The sequence below is a fragment of the Balaenoptera acutorostrata genome, chromosome 13 (genome assembly GCF_949987535.1).
Source record: "Balaenoptera acutorostrata chromosome 13, mBalAcu1.1, whole genome shotgun sequence".
In the NCBI taxonomy this organism is placed as follows: Eukaryota; Metazoa; Chordata; class Mammalia; order Artiodactyla; family Balaenopteridae; genus Balaenoptera; species Balaenoptera acutorostrata.
In genome coordinates this window covers 81,895,865-81,914,506 of record NC_080076.1, presented here as the reverse complement: position 1 = coordinate 81,914,506, position 18,642 = coordinate 81,895,865, and the positions used below count along the sequence as shown (strand labels likewise).

The window sequence follows — 18,642 nt, the reverse complement described above, 5'->3', positions numbered from 1 at the left end:
GATCCCTGGTTGGGGAACTAAGATCCCGCAAGCTGCAGGGCGTGGCCCCCCAAAATACAAATAAATAAATTAATTAAAAAATAGTACTATTAAAAAAGTGCTCTGTTAAACACTCATTAGGATGGCAATAATAATATTAATAGTAAATAAATAAATAGAAATAACAAGAGTTGGCTAAGATTGGGAGAAATCAGACCTTAGTATATTGTTGGTGGGAATATAAAATGGTGCAGCCATTGTGGAAAACAGTTTGGTGGTTTCTCAGAAGGTTAAACAGAATTACCAGGTGACCCAGCAATTCCACTCCTAGGTATATGCCCCAAAGAACTGAAAACAGTTGTTCAAAGAAATACTCGTATGCAAATTATCATAGCAGGGCTGCTCACAATAGCCAAAAGGTGGAAACAACCCTTATGTCCATCAACTCATGAATAGATGAACAAAATGTGTTCTACCCATATCATGGAATATTATTCCACCATAAAGAGGAATGAGATTCTGATACAGGCTACAACGTGAATGAGCCTTGAAAACATGATACAAAGTGAGAGAAGCCAGTTACAAAAGATCACTTATTGTATGATTCCATTTGTACAAAACATCCAGAATAGGTAAATCCATAGAGACAGAAAACAGATTAGTGGTTACCAGAGGCTGAGAGAAGGGGGTGAGGTGGGGAGTGACTCTTTAGTAGGTGGTATGGGATTTTTTGGGGGGAGTGATGGAAATTTTTTAGAATTGATAGAGACAACATTGTCAATGTACTAAATGTCACTGAATTCTGCACTTAAAAATGGTTGATGTGAATTTCACCTCAATACAATTTTTTTTTTTTTTTAATAAAAAGGAGCTTTGTTAGAACAGAAAAGCTACCCTAAAGTTCGTGACCAAAGGTTAATCTGGCTAGATCTCCTGGTGGATAATAAAATCGCACAAGCCTCGTAGGGCAGGACCTAGGAAGCATTACTGGGTCAGAGCCCAAGGCAGCCCAGGGCAGCTCCCTGCCCTGGCCCATCTCCCAGATGACCTGCACAGACTGGGGTCAGTGCATTTGTTTGGTCCAGCTTGGGGACGTCCTGGGGTGGAGACAGTGCCCAGCGGGACCCACAGTTTGGCCGGATGCCAAGCTCATTAATGCGGTCTTAGATTAAGATTCTTGCCACTGTTGAATTGCTTTGGCAATGGTGTGTTTTTCATTTGTCCTTATTTGCTTCTTTTTGCAAGTACTACAAACCAGAAACTTGAAAATTCGTCCTGGATTTCAGGTTTCACTCTTTCAGGGATTGTTTCTATAGTGAGTATCATATTTGACTTTTTTTTCAAGGGGCAGATGGCATTGCCCTCAATGCTGATCCGAAAGGTCTGTGTAAAATGGTTCAGCCTTTCAAGGGCTTTCTGGCTGGGTCTCCACTTCCTGAGAGCATTGGGAGGCTCCTAGAAAAATCGGGATGGTGAGGGGTACAGACCTGTATTGGAAACCCCACTGTACCACTTATCAGCTGTGTGACCTTGGGCCACTCAGTCTCTCAGATGGTCCTCCGTTTCCTCCACTGTAACATGAAGACAGTAACAGAATTTTCTCCAAAGGGTCTTGTGAGGATAATGTGAAGTGATGCATATAGAATACTTAGAATACTCTCTGGTGCATAGTAAGTGCTCAGTAAACAGTAACTCTTGTTAGTGTTAATAATAATTGTTATTGTTACTATTTTTTTGCTTTGCCAATGACTCCAGTGAAATATTTTCAGCCAGCATCTAAAAGTTCTGTTTCTTGCCGGAAAGTTGTGAGGATTAAACTAACAAGCATTTTGAAATATTCACAAAAGTTACAAGCAGGGGTGATTCTGGAATAGTAGCATATATGCATTCTGATGCTGGCACTGAAATTCAGACAAAGTCCAAGCCACACGTTTGCCTGTTTATAAAATATTAATGGGAAGGGACAAAGAAGTCAGACACTTGCCTAGACTTTCTGAAATCACTTTCTCCCTTGAGAATGGCTTTTATTTCTCTTGGTCGCTTATCAGAGAATGTCAAAAGAAAAATCCCTGCACCTTGAAATGTCTTTAATCAATCCTCAGACCTTTCATTTCTTAAAACCTATTCCCTTCTCCCCACCCCATTCAAGACTTGAAATAAAATGATTTTCCAGAAACAGATGACAAGGTAGCAAGGGCTACGATTAATAACCCCCAGAGCACCTTGGTGCCACACCTTCCCTATTTAAAATGAAAAATTACCCTCTTGCCTCAGACTTTATTAAAAAGAGGATCAAAAGAGAGAGGGGAAGAGTTGATGTAATATAGCGCATCAGTGAAACACTTCTGAAGCGTCGGCAGAGAGAAGTTGAATCCCTGTCAGTTGAGCGGCTGGCAGTTTGGTTAATGAAATGAGGCTTTTTGCTTCTGCATCCCCAAACTTCTGATTTTTAAATGTAAGGGTGAAGGAGAAGAGAATCTGATGGAGAAGGGAATTTGGAAAGAGTAAAGCTTTTCTTCCTCTCTTTTTATCTCTTAGACTTTGAAACTTTAGGACAGCGATCCTTGGGACCAACTCAGTGCTTCCTTGAATCTCATGGAGTTCTGTGTGTGTGTGTGTGTGTGTGTGTGTGTGTGTGTTTGGAGGAACTGTAGGCTGTGGGGGGCAGTGGGTCCCAGCTCAACTTCAGATGCCGTGTGATAAAGGGGAAGCGTGAAGGTGAAGGTTACTACCAACTATGGGACTTTATAGAACTCATTTATAAAACAGATCAATAACACCTACCTTACAGGGCAGGTAAGACAAGCACTGAATCCCCTAACTGGGCCTGGCAGGGCCCTCCAAATGCTAACTTTTCTATCATAACTCCGCAGTCTGTATTCAGTAAATGTCGTTGACTCCTGGTTGAAGGCTCTGTTAGTCTCCTTGATCTGCTGTAACAAAACCACCACAAACTAGATGGCTTGAAACAGCAGAAATGTATTCTCTCCCAGTTCTGAGGGTCTTGACGTCTAAAATCAAGGTGTTGGTGGAGAAGAATCAAGGAGAAGGCTGTAGGGGAGAATCTGTCCCATGCCCCTCTCCCAGCTTCTGGTGGCTGGGGGCGATCCTTGGCTTGTAGCTGCGTCACTGCAATCTCTGCCTCTGTCTTCACATGGCCTCCTCCTCTGTGTGTCCTTTCCTCTTAAGGACACCAGTCGTTGGGTTTAGGGTACGCCCTAATCCACTCTTCCCTCATCTTAACTTGATTACATCTGCAGAGACCCTATCTGCAAATAAGGTCACATTCACCGGCACTGGAGGTTAGGGCTAGCAGGAGCCCGTGGCAAATGGACCCCATCCCTTGGGCTCTGGTTTGTAAGCCACAGGATGAGGGGTGCACCAGCACGTCCGCTGGTGTGAACAGGGGCTGGGGTGTAACAGTGATATGATGGGAAGAACCTTGGCCTCCAGCCCTAACCCGCTTCTCAGTATTTTCCCACTGGGAGAGCCAGCCCTTCCCTTGGCATAAGCAGGGGTTTGGGACCCAAGCCTTGTGGATATAACAGTACGGCCAAGCAGGAACTTGGCCTCCATGCCATCATCATGTATGGTTGTGGGAGTGCCAGCCCCTCCTTGGGCATGACTGTGGGGCTGGGGTCCAGGCCTGGAGCTTACAGCTGCATGATGGTAGACCAGAGCTTCCCCCTTGCTTATTACTGGGTTTGGTGGCCTTGAGCCCTGGGCTGTGTCAGGTTTCCAGGAGCTCTGCAGGAGGCCATTGCACGGGATCAGTCACCATCCCCTTCCACTTGGCAGAGCAAATCCCTGGACGGTCCACCTTTGCCCTTCTTTCCAGCCTCAGCTTGGATGTCTTCCTGCTCCGGAATATCTCCAGCCACACTGAACTGCTTGCAGTTCTCCAGACTTGCCACGTTCTGCCGTCTCCTGGCCCTCGGCCCTGCTGTTCCCTCTGTCCGCATCCTTCCTCCTACACCCTCCACTCTGCCCCTTTCCTAGGATGTTCTCCTTCATCCTCAAGATCTGGGCTGAGGTGTCCTCTCCTCCGGAATGCCTTTCCCCACCCCTCCCCAGAAAGCTGGCTTCCTCCCCTCTGCTCTCGCTCACCTGCACTTTCTCTAACATTGGATTCCCGGTTCCACATTGTGAGTACTTACATTTATTTAATCGAGGTGAAACTCACAGAACATACAATTAACCATTTAAAAGTGAACGATTCCACAGCATTTAGTGCATTCACAACGTTGTGCAACCATCAACTCTATCAAGTTCCAAAACATTTTAATCACCCGAAAAGGAAACTCTGTACCCATTAAGCAGTTGCTCCCCATTCTTTCTTCCCCCCACCCCAGCCCCTGGCAACCACTAGTCTGATTTCTGTCTTTATGGATTTGCCTATTCTGGGCATTTCATATAAATGGAATCATACACTGTGACATTTCATGTTTGGCTGATTCCACTTGACATCATATTTTTGAGGTTCATCCAAATTGTAGCCTGTATCAGTAGTTCATTCTTTTTGATGGTGGAATCATATTCCGTTGTATGGACACACCACATTTACTTTATCCATTTGTCAGTTGATGGGCATTTGGGTTGTTTCTACCTTTTGGCTGTTGTGACTAGCATTGCTGTGAACATTCACATACAAACATTTGAGTGCTGCTTTCAATTCCTTTGGGTCTATACCTGGGAGTGCAATTGCAGTGAGTGCTTATTTCATCGTTGATCTTCCCACTGGACTGTGAGCATCTCGAGGACAGGGGAGACAGATGCCCGACCCCAGGGGCTGGTATAGCGAATGCCTGGGGAGCAGACGAGATGAGTCCCAGGCATCCCGAATAGATGTCTCACTCATCCTCAAGCACCCGCCCATTTGTCTGCATCATCGTGTGGTCCAGGCTCTGTGCTGACAGCTCGACTCATTTTATCTCATTAACTCGCTCCTTGCTTCACTCTGATATTTGCTCAAATGCCCACTGTCACGTCCGCATCCTTTTGTGATTGAAGTAGCCCCAATACTCTTTTTTGGTACCCACGTCCAGCTTTCTTTTCCTCCATAGCATTTATTATCACTGACATATTATAGGCATTATATTATATATGACATCTTATAAGTAATATAATGTTACTTTTTTGTTCATCCCCTTTTCTTCTCTGTTTCCTTACCAAGAACATGAGCTCTGTGAGGACAGGAACTTTCGTCTCTTTTGTTCATTGCTGTATCCCGGTGCCTAGAACAGTGCCTGGTATACAAGAAGAGTTCAAATATTTGTGAAATATACTTGGGTGAATGAATGAATGAATGTGTTTAATCCTCACTGCACCCTCCAAGGGAGCCATGATTATTCATTCTCATTTTACAGACCCCCAGAGTCTCAGAGAGGTCAAGTAACTGGCCCAGGATCACAGAGCTGATCAGCAGTGGAACCAGAGTTCTAAGCTGGGTCTCTCTGAGTCGCAGTTGCATATTCTTTTCACTTCACTCAGGCGAGCATGAGCTCTAGCGATAATGCCCAACGTACTTCCCTGTGGCCTTGGAGTGCGGTATGTGATTAAGATAACTTAAAAAAATAGATTTACTTTCTTACACATGTTTTACTTAGGCTCATTTGGCAATGTGTTTGTACTTCCTGAGCAAAGACATCAACCCAGAGCTTGGCGGGTGAATCAAGCTGATCTGGGCTTGATTCTCTGTCTGCCCCCAGCTCTCAGAGCTATTCAGCCTCTCTGAGCATCACCTTCCGAGAGGTACACAGGGAGGCGACGTCACCCGGTGCCGTGTTCAGCTCTCAGCACCGGTGCATACGCTTTAAACGGGAGGTAGCAACGCATCACCATGGTGTTGAGAATTACAGTACAAGCAGCTAACATTTATGGAGGGCCTGCTGTGTGCCAGGTGCTGGGCTCAGCACACTGCTTGTGTTATTGCATTTGATCCTCATAATATTCCCCCGGAGCAGGTCTACTATTGTCCCGTTTCACTGCTGATAAAGCTAAGACTCAGAGAAGTTTGATGAGTGTCCAAGGTCACACAGCCAGGAAGTAGGAGAGCCAGAATTAGGGCCAAGTCATCTGACTCCAGAGCTGGCTCTCTTAGTCCCTGGGCTAATGTGTATGTGTAAATATTTGAGAATCGACACACCGTAGGGATGGTGATTTTGGTAGAATGTTCTGGCAAAGTCTGGGAGGAAGGAAAAGGGAGGCTCTTGCCAGAAGTAGCCCTTGCTTCAGCTCCTGCTCCCATTTTGCTGATTATAATGGTCCAGGGTCTTCGGTGAATGCAGGTCCCACTGTCCCAGAGGCCCTGTGCCCCCGTTGTTGAGTTGGCCAAGATCCTGGGTTTGAATCCCAGCAGCCAGCTCCCATCTCTGCTGTAACCTTGGAAACATCTTCATCTCTGCACATACATTTCGTTATCTACAAAGTAGAGATCAAAATGGCCCTTTGCACACAGATTTATGAAAATTAAGTAAGATGTGGAACAGTCTCAATATACCAAATGAAGAAAGCAGATGACAAACCATTAAATAAGATCTTATGGCGTTTCTTAAAAAAAAAAAAAAAAGCACAGCAAACCAGCTGGCAGGCTGCACAGCCAAGCGTTAATAGGCAGGATGGCTAGGCTGTAGAGCAACATTGCCTTTTTCCTTATCCGAATTTTCCAATTTTTCTATAATGAATATGTAATAACAAAATGAGTTGTTTTTAATTAAAAAAGGGGCAGTGAGTCAGTGTTCATGAAAGCACTTTGTAAACTGTCATATGCTCTATAAATTAGCTCTTGTTATGGTCCTTATAGTAATTATTATTGTTATTGCCAGTCGGCCACGAGTTGGAATTTATTTCAACTTGGCCTGTGATGGGAGGGCCCACTCGACTGCCTTCTGCCAGGTCCTGCCACGTGGTCCTCTCTCTCTTTTTAAAAATAAATTTATTTATTTATGGCTGCGTTGGGTCTTTGTTGCTGCGTGCGGGCTTTCTCTAGTTGCAGCGAGCGGGGGCTACTCTTCGTTGTGGTGCGCAGGCTTCTCACTGCGGTGGCTTCTCTTGTTGCAGAGCACGGGCTCTAGAGCAGTGGCTCAGTAGTTGTGGCTCGTGGGCTCAGCAGTTGTGGCTTGCGGGCTCTAGCGCACAGGCTTGGTAGGTGTGGCGCTCGGGCTTCGTTGCTCTGTGGCATGTGGGATCTTTGCAGACCAGGGCTCGAACCCATGTCCCCTGCATTGGCAGGTGGATTCTTAACCACTGCACCACCAGGGAAGCCCCATGGTCCTCTCTTGACACATGCTGACTTCTCTCCATCTGTGCTGCCACCACCCAAGTGGAAGCCAGCATCCTCTCTCACCGGGAACCCTGTGATACCCTTTAACTGGGTTCTCCTTGTCCAAGCAGCAGCCTCAGTGTCTTTGAGAAATGAACTTCATTAGATTTTTTTGGATTAGTTAAATTTTATCTATCTATCTATCATCTATTATCTATCTGTCTATCTATCATCTATTACCTCTCTCTCTCTATCTTCCCGTTTTGTTGAGAAATAATTGACATACAGCACTGTGTATGTTTAAGGTGTCTGCATAATGGTTTGACTTACATACGTGATGAAGTGATGACCACAACAGGTTTAGTGAACCTCCATCATCTCATATAGATACAAAAGAAAAGAAGAAGAAAAAGAACTATTTTTTTCCTTGTGATGAGAACTCTTAGGATTTACTCTCCTAACCACTTCCCTGTGTAACAAATGGCAGTGTTAATTATATTAATCATGGGGTACAGCACATCCCTAGTACTTATTTATCTTATAAGTGGAAGTTTGTACCTTTTGCCTGCCTTCATCCAGTTCCCCTCCTCCGCACCGCCTGTCTCTGGTAATGACAAATCTGATCTCTTTTTCTATAAGTTTGTTTGTCTTTTGAAGTATAATTGACCTACAACACTCTGTTACTTCCTGGTATATAGCATAGTGATTTGAAGTTTCTATATATTGCAAAACGATCACCACGATAAGTCTAGTTACAGCGCGGGGAATATAGTCAATAATACTGTGATATCTTTGTATGGTGAGAGATGCTAACTAGAGAAATGAACTTTAGATCAAAACCCTCAATGGCTTCCTGTTGAACTTGGTATAAAATCCACATGGGCCTGCAGGTCTGCCCTCACCTGTCCCTTCAGCCTCCTGAGCCAGTTTCCCCATTGTCACCATATATTGCCTTCGAGAAGACACCGGAAAAGGGACCCAGGAAAGTGCCTGCCCTGACTTAGATGGTTTTGGAGCCTGAATGTTTGGTCTCAGTATTTGACCCTTACGTTTTTACATCTCTTAGTGTAGAGGATGTAGGACTGCATGTTGTAGCCTGAGAGTCTGTATGTGTAGACCAAATACGTATTTGCACTCTTAACACAGCAAAACAGGATTTAGTTTTATTTTCTGACTTAGCTTATTTCAGGGCTGAAAACCTCAAGTTGCATTCAGACAGTAGGATTTTTTTTTAGTGCTCCATTTTTTCTAATAAACTGTTGTAAGACAAGAAAATCTCCTTCCTACCTCTATGCTCTTGTCCTTACCATCCTCCTCCCCTCTCCCCACACCTGCCACGCTCTTTCCTTGGACATTGGAGCTGTGGGCTCCCCAACCCTGGACAGTGGAGGGCAAGGCTGTTGAATGGGGATTATGGTGAGACGGTCAACTGAAGGGTTTCATTCTTTTTCGAGGGGCCAAATGGATGCGGTTGAATTTATGTAAATATGCGTACAGCATACCGTGCATAATTTATGTAAATGTGCGTACAGAGCACGCTGTAATCAGCACACGCGCGGTGCTCGGTGTATACGGAGTAATGCGCGTCTACGGTAATGTGCCTACAGTGTAATTCACCCGCTTTCTCATGGCTCATCTGTCGTCTCTGCTCCTTTGTCCCAACTCAGGAGGCAACCTTTCCAAACAAGACTGGACCATCCAGTGGCCCACCACGGAGACGGGGAAGGAGAACAACCCCGTGTGCCCCCCGGAGCCGACCCCGTGGATCCGCACCCACCTCTCCCAGAGCCCCAGGGTCCCGTCCAAGTGCGTCCAGCACTACTGTCACGCCAGCCCCAGCCCGGGGGCCCCCGTGTACACCCACGTGGACAGGCTCACGGTGGACGCCTACCCGGGCCTGTGCCCGCCGCTGCCACTGGAGTCGGGCCACCGGTCCCTGCCTCCGTCGCCCCGGCAGCGGCACACGGTCCGCACCCCGCCGCGCACCCCCAACATCGTCACCACCGTGACCCCGCCCGGCACGCCACCCGTGAGGAGGAAGAACAAGCTGAAGCCCCCGGGGACCCCGCCGCCCTCCTCCCGGAAGCTGATCCACCTGATACCGGGTTTCACGGCCCTGCATCGGAGCAAGTCCCACGAGTTCCAGCTGGGTCACCGCGTAGACGAGGCCCACACGCCCAAGTGAGTGCATCTGGTGGGTTCCCGGGGGCAGCTGAGCCTCCCGGTCAGGGAAGCTGGAAATCTACTTGTATGTCCCTCCTCCAGTTGGATGAAAGGTGGATTTTCCCTAATGGCTGGTCCGGAATTTCCCAGAAACGACCCCTTTTAATACTATTAATGCTGTAAAGTAGGGGTCGGAAAACTATAGCCCAGGAGCCAAATCTGAATTTATTGCAACGCATCCAGATTCATTCCGTTCTGTTTTGTCTGTGGGTGCGTTCCTGCTACGACGGCCGAGTTGAGTGTGGCCCGAAAAGCCGAAGTCTTTACCGTCTGGCCCTTTACAGGAAAAACTGCCAGTCCCTGCAGAGTCTATCCTAGTGCCGCCCCTAGAAATAGGACGCCAGCTGCATACGCGACCTTACGTTTTCTAGTAGCTGCTTTAAAAGAGTAAAAAGAAACAAGTGATATTAACTTTCATGATATGTCATTTAACCCAATATAGTAAAACATGATCATTTCAGCATAGAATGAGTGTAAAGTATTATTACGGAAATACTTTGCATTCTTTTCTCCACACTAAGTCTTTGAAATCTGGAGGGTATTTCACACCAGCAGCTCATCTCAGTTCGTACCGGCCACCTTCCAGGTGTGGAATGGCCACCTGTGCCAAGTGGCAGCGGCGCTGGATGGTGTTGCTCTGACTGACCCTGTGCCTGGGACTTGCTCTATGTTTATACCTGAGATACATGCCCAGGTCTGCTGGGGGTGGGAGGGGGCTCGGGGAGCGGTAAGTGGACTGTCAGGGCAAAGGTCGTCCCGCAGAAGCTGCAGGTGGGGCCACAGGCACCCAGGGGAGAAAAATCCTGAAAGTTGACATGGGCTGTGCCTGGCTCTGGCTTGGTGGGGTGGGGTGGGGTGGGGTGGGGTGGGGTGGGGTGGGGTGGGACTTGCTGCCAGCAGAGGGCAACACGGTGTCTGTGGCTATATGCCGGCTAATGAGGGAAATGGGGCAGCTCCCTCCAGGGCCCCTCAGAGGCTGACTGTGACCTGGGTCCCTTGCAGGTTTTTGAGGTCTCAGTGTATTAAAAATGGAAGAAATGCTAAACAGGGTCACAGAAGTGAGTAGCACGTTTTAAATATTTACCTTTAACAAAATTGCATCTGAGGCATAGAAGATAAAATGGTTATGGATAATCCTATGAGGAGACACGGGGAAGAGTCTAAATTTGGGAACTGTCGTGTGTGAGAGGCATGGACCCCGGTTCTGGGAGCTCTGAGGTGGGGGAAGCACTGGGGAACAGTTCACTGCATTTCCATTGCAACGATTTAGCCGGTGTTTCATGAGCTCTCACTACCATATGTGGGTGAATCTAAGACGTTGATTGTAGGGTACGTCCTGTGTGCATCTTAGAACTGATGAAATGTGGTGTGTTCTAGACTGTGGGCTAGTTGGTGGGGGTACAATGGAAAGGAAAAAGACATAGCCCTTGGCCTTGTGAAGACTGACACTAATGCAGTAACCACACATATGTGTTATAATCTTATGTCCAGTATTTACGAACAGTGTTACAGGCTATCAGGAGAAAGTGCAGGATGCTGTCAGAGCTTGTGGAGCTGATTGAGTTTGCACTGGCAGGGAGGTGAGTGGGGGGACTGGGGAGGGTTTGGTCGGCGTGGCTTCCAGAAGAACTGTTTGGACTGAAGGCTAATTAGGGATTAAGATGGTGGAAGGGGTGGGAGGTGTTCCAGGAAGGGAGCATGACCCATTGGAGGAACTGACGGAAGGCCTCTGTGGCTTAGGGAGCAGGCAGGTGATGCAAGAAGAGACTCCTGGGTTAGGCAGGTGGCAGCACTGTTCACAACAGCCAAAAGGTGAAACAACCCGAGTGTCCATCAGCAGATGAAGGGATGAACACAGTGTGGTCCATCCGTACAATGAAATATTATTCAGCCATAAAAAGGAATGAAATTCTGACACCTGCTACAACATGGATGAACCTTGAAAACGTTATGCTAAGTGAACTTAGCCAGACACGAAAGGACAACTATGGTACGATTGAACTGATGTGCGGTGCCTAGAATAGGCAAATTCACAGAGAGAGAAAGTAGAATAGAGGTTGCCAGGGGCTGGAGGAGGGGAATGAGGAGTTAGTGTTTACTGGGTAGAGTTTCAGTTTGGGAAGTGGAAAAGTTCTGGAGATGGATGGTGGCCATGGTGGCACAACAACGTGAATGTACTTAATGCCACTGAATTGTACCCTTAAAAATGTTTAAAATGGTAATTTTATATATATTTTACAACAATGATAAAAAAAGAGACAGGAAAGCCAGGCATGGGCACATTTTTTCTGTAAAGGGCCAGATAGTAAATGTTTTAGGCTTTGCAGGTCAGGTGGTCTGTGGCATCTCTGCCATCGTAGCAAAAACAGCCACAGACAATAGCTGAATAAGTGGCCGTGGTGATGTTCCAATAAAACTTTATTTATAAAAACAGGCGCCTGGCTGCATTTGGCCCACTGGCTGTAGTATGTCCTGGCAGAAGCCCTGGTGTAGGCAGTGATTTTCCCTTCTAAGGCCTTAAAGTGATTTAAGTGGAAGACACGATCAGATCTGATTTTACGAAGGTTACTCAAGCTTCTGTGTGAAATCTGTATTGGAAACATACCACTTCACCAGACATATTTGGGACATCAGAGACTTAACAGAGGGTTGATGCTTTTCTGATTGGAGTTGGGCTTGATTTTTATGGGTTTTTTAATATAAATTTATTTATATTTTACTTACTTATTTTGGCTGCGTTGGGTCTTCGTTGCTGCGCACAGGCTTTCTCTAGTTGCGGCAAGCGGGGGCTACTCTTCGTTGTGGTGCGCGGGCTTCTCATTGCGGTGGCTTCTCTAGTTGCGGAGCACGGGCTCTAGGCATGCAGGCTTCAGTAGTTGTGGTGCGTGGGCTCAGTAGCTGTGGCTCATGGGCTCTAGAGCGCAGGCTCAGTAGTTGTGGCACACGGGCTTAGTTGCTCCGCGACATGTGGGATCTTCCTGGACCAGAGCTCGAACCCATGTCCCCTGCATTAGCAGGCGGATTCTTAACCACTGCGCCACCAGGGAAGTCCTTATTTTTATGGTTTTGTGAGGGCCAGAGAGACTGGCTGCTGAGACCTCAGGATGAGGACGTGGGGAGGGTTGCAGGAAGGCTAGGAATGCAGGTTGCCGCTGTGGAAGGTGGGAGGGACATTTGGGGTCTGCTGGCCATGGTTTCCCCAGACTGTGCATCTCCCTCACTCATCGCTGTGTTGATCACAGAGTGAGGTGGAATTTGACCAGGAGGCAGAACCTGGCTTGACAGACACATGATCTTTTAATCTACAAGCTGGGGGCAAAGTGAGGCAGGCTGCCCTTTGCCTGTTTGTTTTTTGCCCCAGCATTATTGAGATGTAATTGACAAATAACACTGTGTAAGTTCTAGGTGTGCAATGTGATGACTTAGTACACACACGTATTACGAAATGATTACTACAATAAGGTTAGTTAGCACATCCATCACCTCGCATAATTACCTTTTTTTTTGTGGTGAGAGCAGTTAAGATTTGCTATCTTAGCAACTTTCAAATGCTAACAATGTAATATTGTTAAACAGTCAACATATTGTACATTAGATTCCCCAGAACCTATCCTTGTAACTGGAAGTTTGTACCTTTTGAACAGCATCTCCCCATTTCTCCCACCCCCTAGTCCCTGGCAACCACCATTCTACTCTCTGTTTATATGAATTCAATGTTTATAGATTCCACATATAAGTGAGACCACGCAGTATTTGTCTTTCTCTGTCTGACTTATTTCCCTTAGCATAACGCTCTCAAGTTCCATCCATGTTGTTGCAAATGGCAGGATGTTTTCTTTTCTGTGGTTGAATAATATTCCATTGTGTGTGTGTGTGTGTGTGTGTGTGTGTGTATGCCATATTTTCTTTATCCATTCATCCATCAATGTGCATTTAGGTTGCTCCCCTATCTTGGCTATTGTGAACAATGCTGCAATGAACATGGGGGTGCAGATATCTCTTTGAGATGATAATTTCATCCTCTTTGGATATATACCCAGAAGTGGGATTGCTGGATCATATGGTAGTTCCATTTTAAAATTTCTGAGGAAACTCCATACTGTTTTCCATAGTGGCTGCACCAATTTACATTCTTATCAACAGTGCCCAAGGGTTCCCTTTTCTCCACATCCTCACCTACACTTGTTATCTCTTGTCTTTTACATGGTAGCCATTCCAACAGGTGTGAGGTGATATCTCATTGTGGTTTTGATTTGTATTTCCCTGATAATTAGTGATACTGAACACCTTTTCATATACATGTTGGCCTTTTGTAAATTTGTAAATCTTCTTTGGAAAAATGTTTATTCAGGTCTTTTGCCCATGTTTTAATTGGATCCTTTTTTTTTTTTCCCCTATTGAGTTAGTTGTAGGAGTTCCTTATGTAAAATACATAAGGTTATTAACCCCTTATCAGACATACGGTTTGCAAGTATTTTCTCCCATTCTGTAGATTGCCTTTTCATTTTTTGACTGTTTCTTTTGCTATGCAGAAGCTTTTTAGTTTGATATAGTCCCACTTATTTATTTTTCCTTGTGCTTTTGGTGTCATACCCAAAAATCATTGCCAAGACCAGTGTCAAGGAGCTTACTTTTTTGGTCTATTTTTTAAATTGAAATATAGTTGTTGTATAATATTATACAAGTTACAGGTGTACAATATAATGATTCACAATTCTTAACGGTTATACTCCATTTATAGTTATTAGAAAATATTGGCTATATGCCCCATATATTGTACAATATATCCTTGTCGTTTGTTTTATACCTAATAGTTTGTACCTCTTACTGCCCCACCCCTATGTTGCCCCTCCCCCTTCCCTCTCCCCACTGGTGACCACTAGTTTGTTTTCTATATCTGTGAGTCTGCTTCTTTTTTGTTATATCCACTAGTTTGTTGTATTTTTTACATTCAATTCCACATGTAAGTGATATCATACAGTATTTGTTTTTTCTCTGACTTATTTCACTTAGCATAATGCCCTCCAAGTCCATCCATGTTGCTGCAAATGGCAAAATTTCGTTCTTTTTAATGGTTGAGTAATATTCCATTGTATATATGTGCCACATCTTCTTCATCCAGTCATCTGTTGATGGACACTTAGGTTGCTTCCATATCTTGACAGTTGTAGATAATGCTGCTGTGAACATTGGGGTGCGTGTATCTTTTTGTATTAGTGTTTTTGGTTTTTTGGGATATATACCCAGGAGTAGAATTGCTGCGTGATATGGTAGTTTTATTTTTAGTTTTTTGAGAAACCTCCATATTGTTTCCACAGTGGCTACATGAATTTACATTCCCACCAACAGTGTACCAGGGTTCCCTTTTCTCAAGGAGCTTATTTTAGTGGGCTGTGACCAGCATTAAAAAATATGAAATAGACTATCCTAGACTAGATTATATTGGAATGCATTGCATGTAGTGAGGCTAAGTGTTAGTATTGTTTTGTGAAACTTGTGTCAGATATACAGTCATCTCTCGGTATCCACAGGGGATTGGTTCCAGGACCCACCAAGGATACCAAAATCCACATATCTCAAGTCCCATTGTTGGCCTTCCATATCCGCAGTTCCAACCACAGATCACGTATGACTTACTGAAAAAAAAAATCCATGTATAAGTGGACCCACGCAGTTCAAACCCATGTTGTTCAAGGGTCAAACTGTATATAGTTTTTTTTTTTTATTCTGGGGGTTCTACCCACTCGGGACAGCTTTGATTTGGGAATAAACCCCACTGGGGAGTGGGTGAGGAGGTTTGAGAAGTCAGCCTTTTATGCTGTGGAATGTCGCCAGAGGCACTTCCAGAATTACTCGGCTCATTCTGGTTTCAGTTGTCTGTTTAATGTCTGGTTTCTTCTCTCCTTCTCCCTGGTAGCCCTGCTGGGGATGGTTCTTTGTTGCCAACTTGGCAGTTTTAAGCCTACTTTTATTTCCTCTCAATGGGATGAAGTGGGGTTTCCGAAGTCACAGGTCCTTCTGAACAGAACTGAGTCTTTCAAAACCATTGGTTCCTGTGAGCTTTCCAGCACCAGTACCCTGATGGGTGTTGGGCGGGAGGAAGGCTGTGTTTGAGACCATTTATTCTTGGCCTTCTCAGGTGTACCCACAGCGGTGTTCAGCAGGTGGTCTGCTCGGGTTTCAGTCCTGTCCCCAGTAGTACCTCATGGGCATTTGTAGAAAAAGCAGGGCAGGAAAACAAGACTATATTAGCTATAGTATGTCTCTCATCACTGGTAGCCTTGCAATCCAGGTACGTTGAGCTGGGTCAGAACTGTTGTGGTTGGTATTGGCCAAAACCGTTTCTCCTGCTTTGTATGCATTCTCAAAGTCCTTTTTACTTTCTTCTTTTCCTTTTTTTCTTTTCTTTTGTTTTGCATTCGAATTTATGAGTGTGATTTTACTCCTGTGGCACTACCAAAACACACACACACATATACACGTGTATGCATACACACTCAGAGGGAAAAAAGTCCGATTTTTTCCCCTGGTAAAAGTAATACCTGACTGTTGTGGAAATTGAGACAACACAGGACACATGATGAAGAAAGTAGAAAGTATATGCTGGACCTTTTGTTTTATACACATACACATAACATGCATTCTCACAAGGGTGAAATCACCCCTAACAGGGCACAAATTGGTTTTTAGAGGAGAGAGGTGGGGAGAAAAAACCTTGAAATAATAGTTTGTGGATCTCCGTAGAGTCATATACATAAATAGATATCCATTATATCTGTGGTATTAAAATTTCATTGGGAGTTGGGGGTGACGATTGGAAAAAAATATCTAAAAAGCTTCTTTAAGGGGTAATTGAAAAAGAGCTGGGAAACACTGACATAGATCTGTGGATATAATCCTATAGATAGACTTAGGCATAAACATTGGGGGTTACTAAGTCTCCCCAATGTTCTTACCCGTCTCTCTTCTCCCTCTGGCTTTGTGGACACACTTGCATAGGTAAGCTGGCGCTGATTCCTTACGGTCAGCCATTTGAAAAATTGAGGGAGCAATCTCAGGGACTCTGGTCATCTTGGCCTTCAGTCCAGGATTCCATGGTTACTGTGTTGGAGAAAGGAAAAACCTAACAATTCTTAAGTGTGTGATGAGTTGTCTGTCTTTTGATTCCCCCATTTGTCCACCCGTCACACAAATGACTTGCTCTCTTTTGTCAGAGCATCTGAAAGGGTACACTGGATTTCTGTGAACTGAATCACATTTTAAATGCATAAGAGTAGCTCAGTATTAAAAAGGAATTCTATTGTAACTCCCCCCTTTTTTGCAAATTCTTTTAAAACATAATTTCCAATTATAATTTTAATTACAGAAGTGACTCCCAGATAAGCTTTGTTTTGAAAATAAAAGTAGTATAAAATGTACGCCATCCAGGGTCAAAGTCCCCTTCCCCTTGCCATAGAGAACATCTAGAGCCGCTCTTAATACGTTGATAAAAGTCCTTGTGTACATATGTTGTGTTTGTATGTGTATCTGTAATATGTCTACTTCCCTTCCTTCCTTATTGGAACCACACTGCACGGCTCTCCCAGTGTGACCTGCCGTTATTAGTTCTGCATAAATATAAATATTCCCTTTATGGCCTTCATACCTTATCTCTTTTAGAAATTCTTCTGTCTCCTCCAAGCTCATCTAGGACATTCCTGGGTTCATATCTCTGCTTTCTGGGGCAGAGTGTGCAAACCTCAGCTGACCTGGGAGCAAAGAGAACGGGCTGGATGAAACCCATGCTCAGTCCTCACTCTGACTCTTCGTTCCAGTGAATTCACATTTCTGTATCTGAGATATCTCTGCCATTTGTAGCTTGTATGAGAATAGGCTTTCCCCCACAGATTCCTTATGTAAATAAGAATTCAAGGGGGCTCTTTTCATTTATTTTAGAAAACTAATTATGGGCAAACACTCAGACTCACTGACACATACCTACAGATCATTGTGCTAATTATTAGGACAAACTCTTAATATATTTATAAGGGCAAGAGTGGGGTGATTGGTTTTATATCACAGCATATTCATTAAAATAGGAAGGCTTCTACTGGGCTCATACATGGGGTTCTTTTAGGTCTAATTAAGCATTTAGACACACGAGATTAATACTGATCACACTTGGCATCTGACTGGTGCACGGCAGCAGCAGGCGTCTCTTCTGTGGGTCCCCGGGGGCTGCTCTTCCTCACCCTCACCTCCAAGTGGCCGTTCAGGTGCAAGGTGGTGAGGTCCACATTAAGCAGGTGTGGGAACCATCCTGGCTTAGGGGACAAGAGCTCTCGTAAAACCTCCGTCAGTATAGCTCCTAGGGTCCCTGCAGGGGACATGCCCAGTTATAACAGACACGCTACTCAAGGATCCCCAAGGCTGTGGATTCCTTATCAGGTATTTCAAGTTCATACCAAGAACTCCCATTCTATGTACAATTCACCCATCAGAGGCAATTCTATCACGAGCAGTGTGATCTATTAACAGAGTTGACATTGCCCCTTTAGATTCGAAGGATTAGAGTTAGAAAGTCCACCCAAGGTCAATTCCACTTTCAGAAGATGAAAAAGTTGACTTCATCCTTCACCCTTCACCCACAGCTTCTCTTGAAAAATCCTTTCATTTTTATTTCTTTTATTTTATATTAAAAAAAGTTTTATTTATTTATTTGGCTGTGCCAGGTCTTAGCTGTGGCACGCGGGATCCTTAGTTGCGGCATGCGGGATCTTTTAGTTGAGGCATGCAGGCTCTTTTTTTTTTTTTTAACATCTTTATTGGAGTATAATTGCTTTACAATGGTGTGTTAGTTTCTGCTTTATAACAAAATGAATCAGTTATACATATACATATATCCCCATATCTCTTCCCTCTTGTGTCTCCCTCCCTCCCACCCTCCCTATCCCACCCCTCTAGGTGGTCACAAAGCACCGAGCTGATCTCCCTGTGCTATGCGGCTGCTTCCCACTAGCTATCTGTTTTACGTTTGGTAGTGTATGTATGTCCATGCCACTCTCTCACTTTGTCACAGCTTAGCGTTCCCCCTCTGCATATCCTCAAGTCCATTCTCTACTAGGTCTGCGTCTTTATTCCTGTCTTGCCCCTAGGTTCGTCATGAGCACTTTTTTCGTTTTTTTTAGATTCCATATATA

The 18,642-nt window shown here is 44.8% G+C and overlaps 1 protein-coding gene across 1 annotated transcript in view; it reads left to right on the top strand.

The window, feature by feature from the left end:
• The window catches only part of KSR2 (kinase suppressor of ras 2), a 394,653-nt gene that overhangs the window by 138,240 nt on the left and 237,771 nt on the right, over nt 1-18,642 (top strand). Inside the window, exon 4 of the mRNA XM_007189467.1 lies at nt 8,908-9,421. Within this exon, the coding sequence (XP_007189529.1) occupies nt 8,908-9,421 (514 nt within the window). The remainder of the gene's footprint in view (nt 1-8,907; nt 9,422-18,642) is intronic.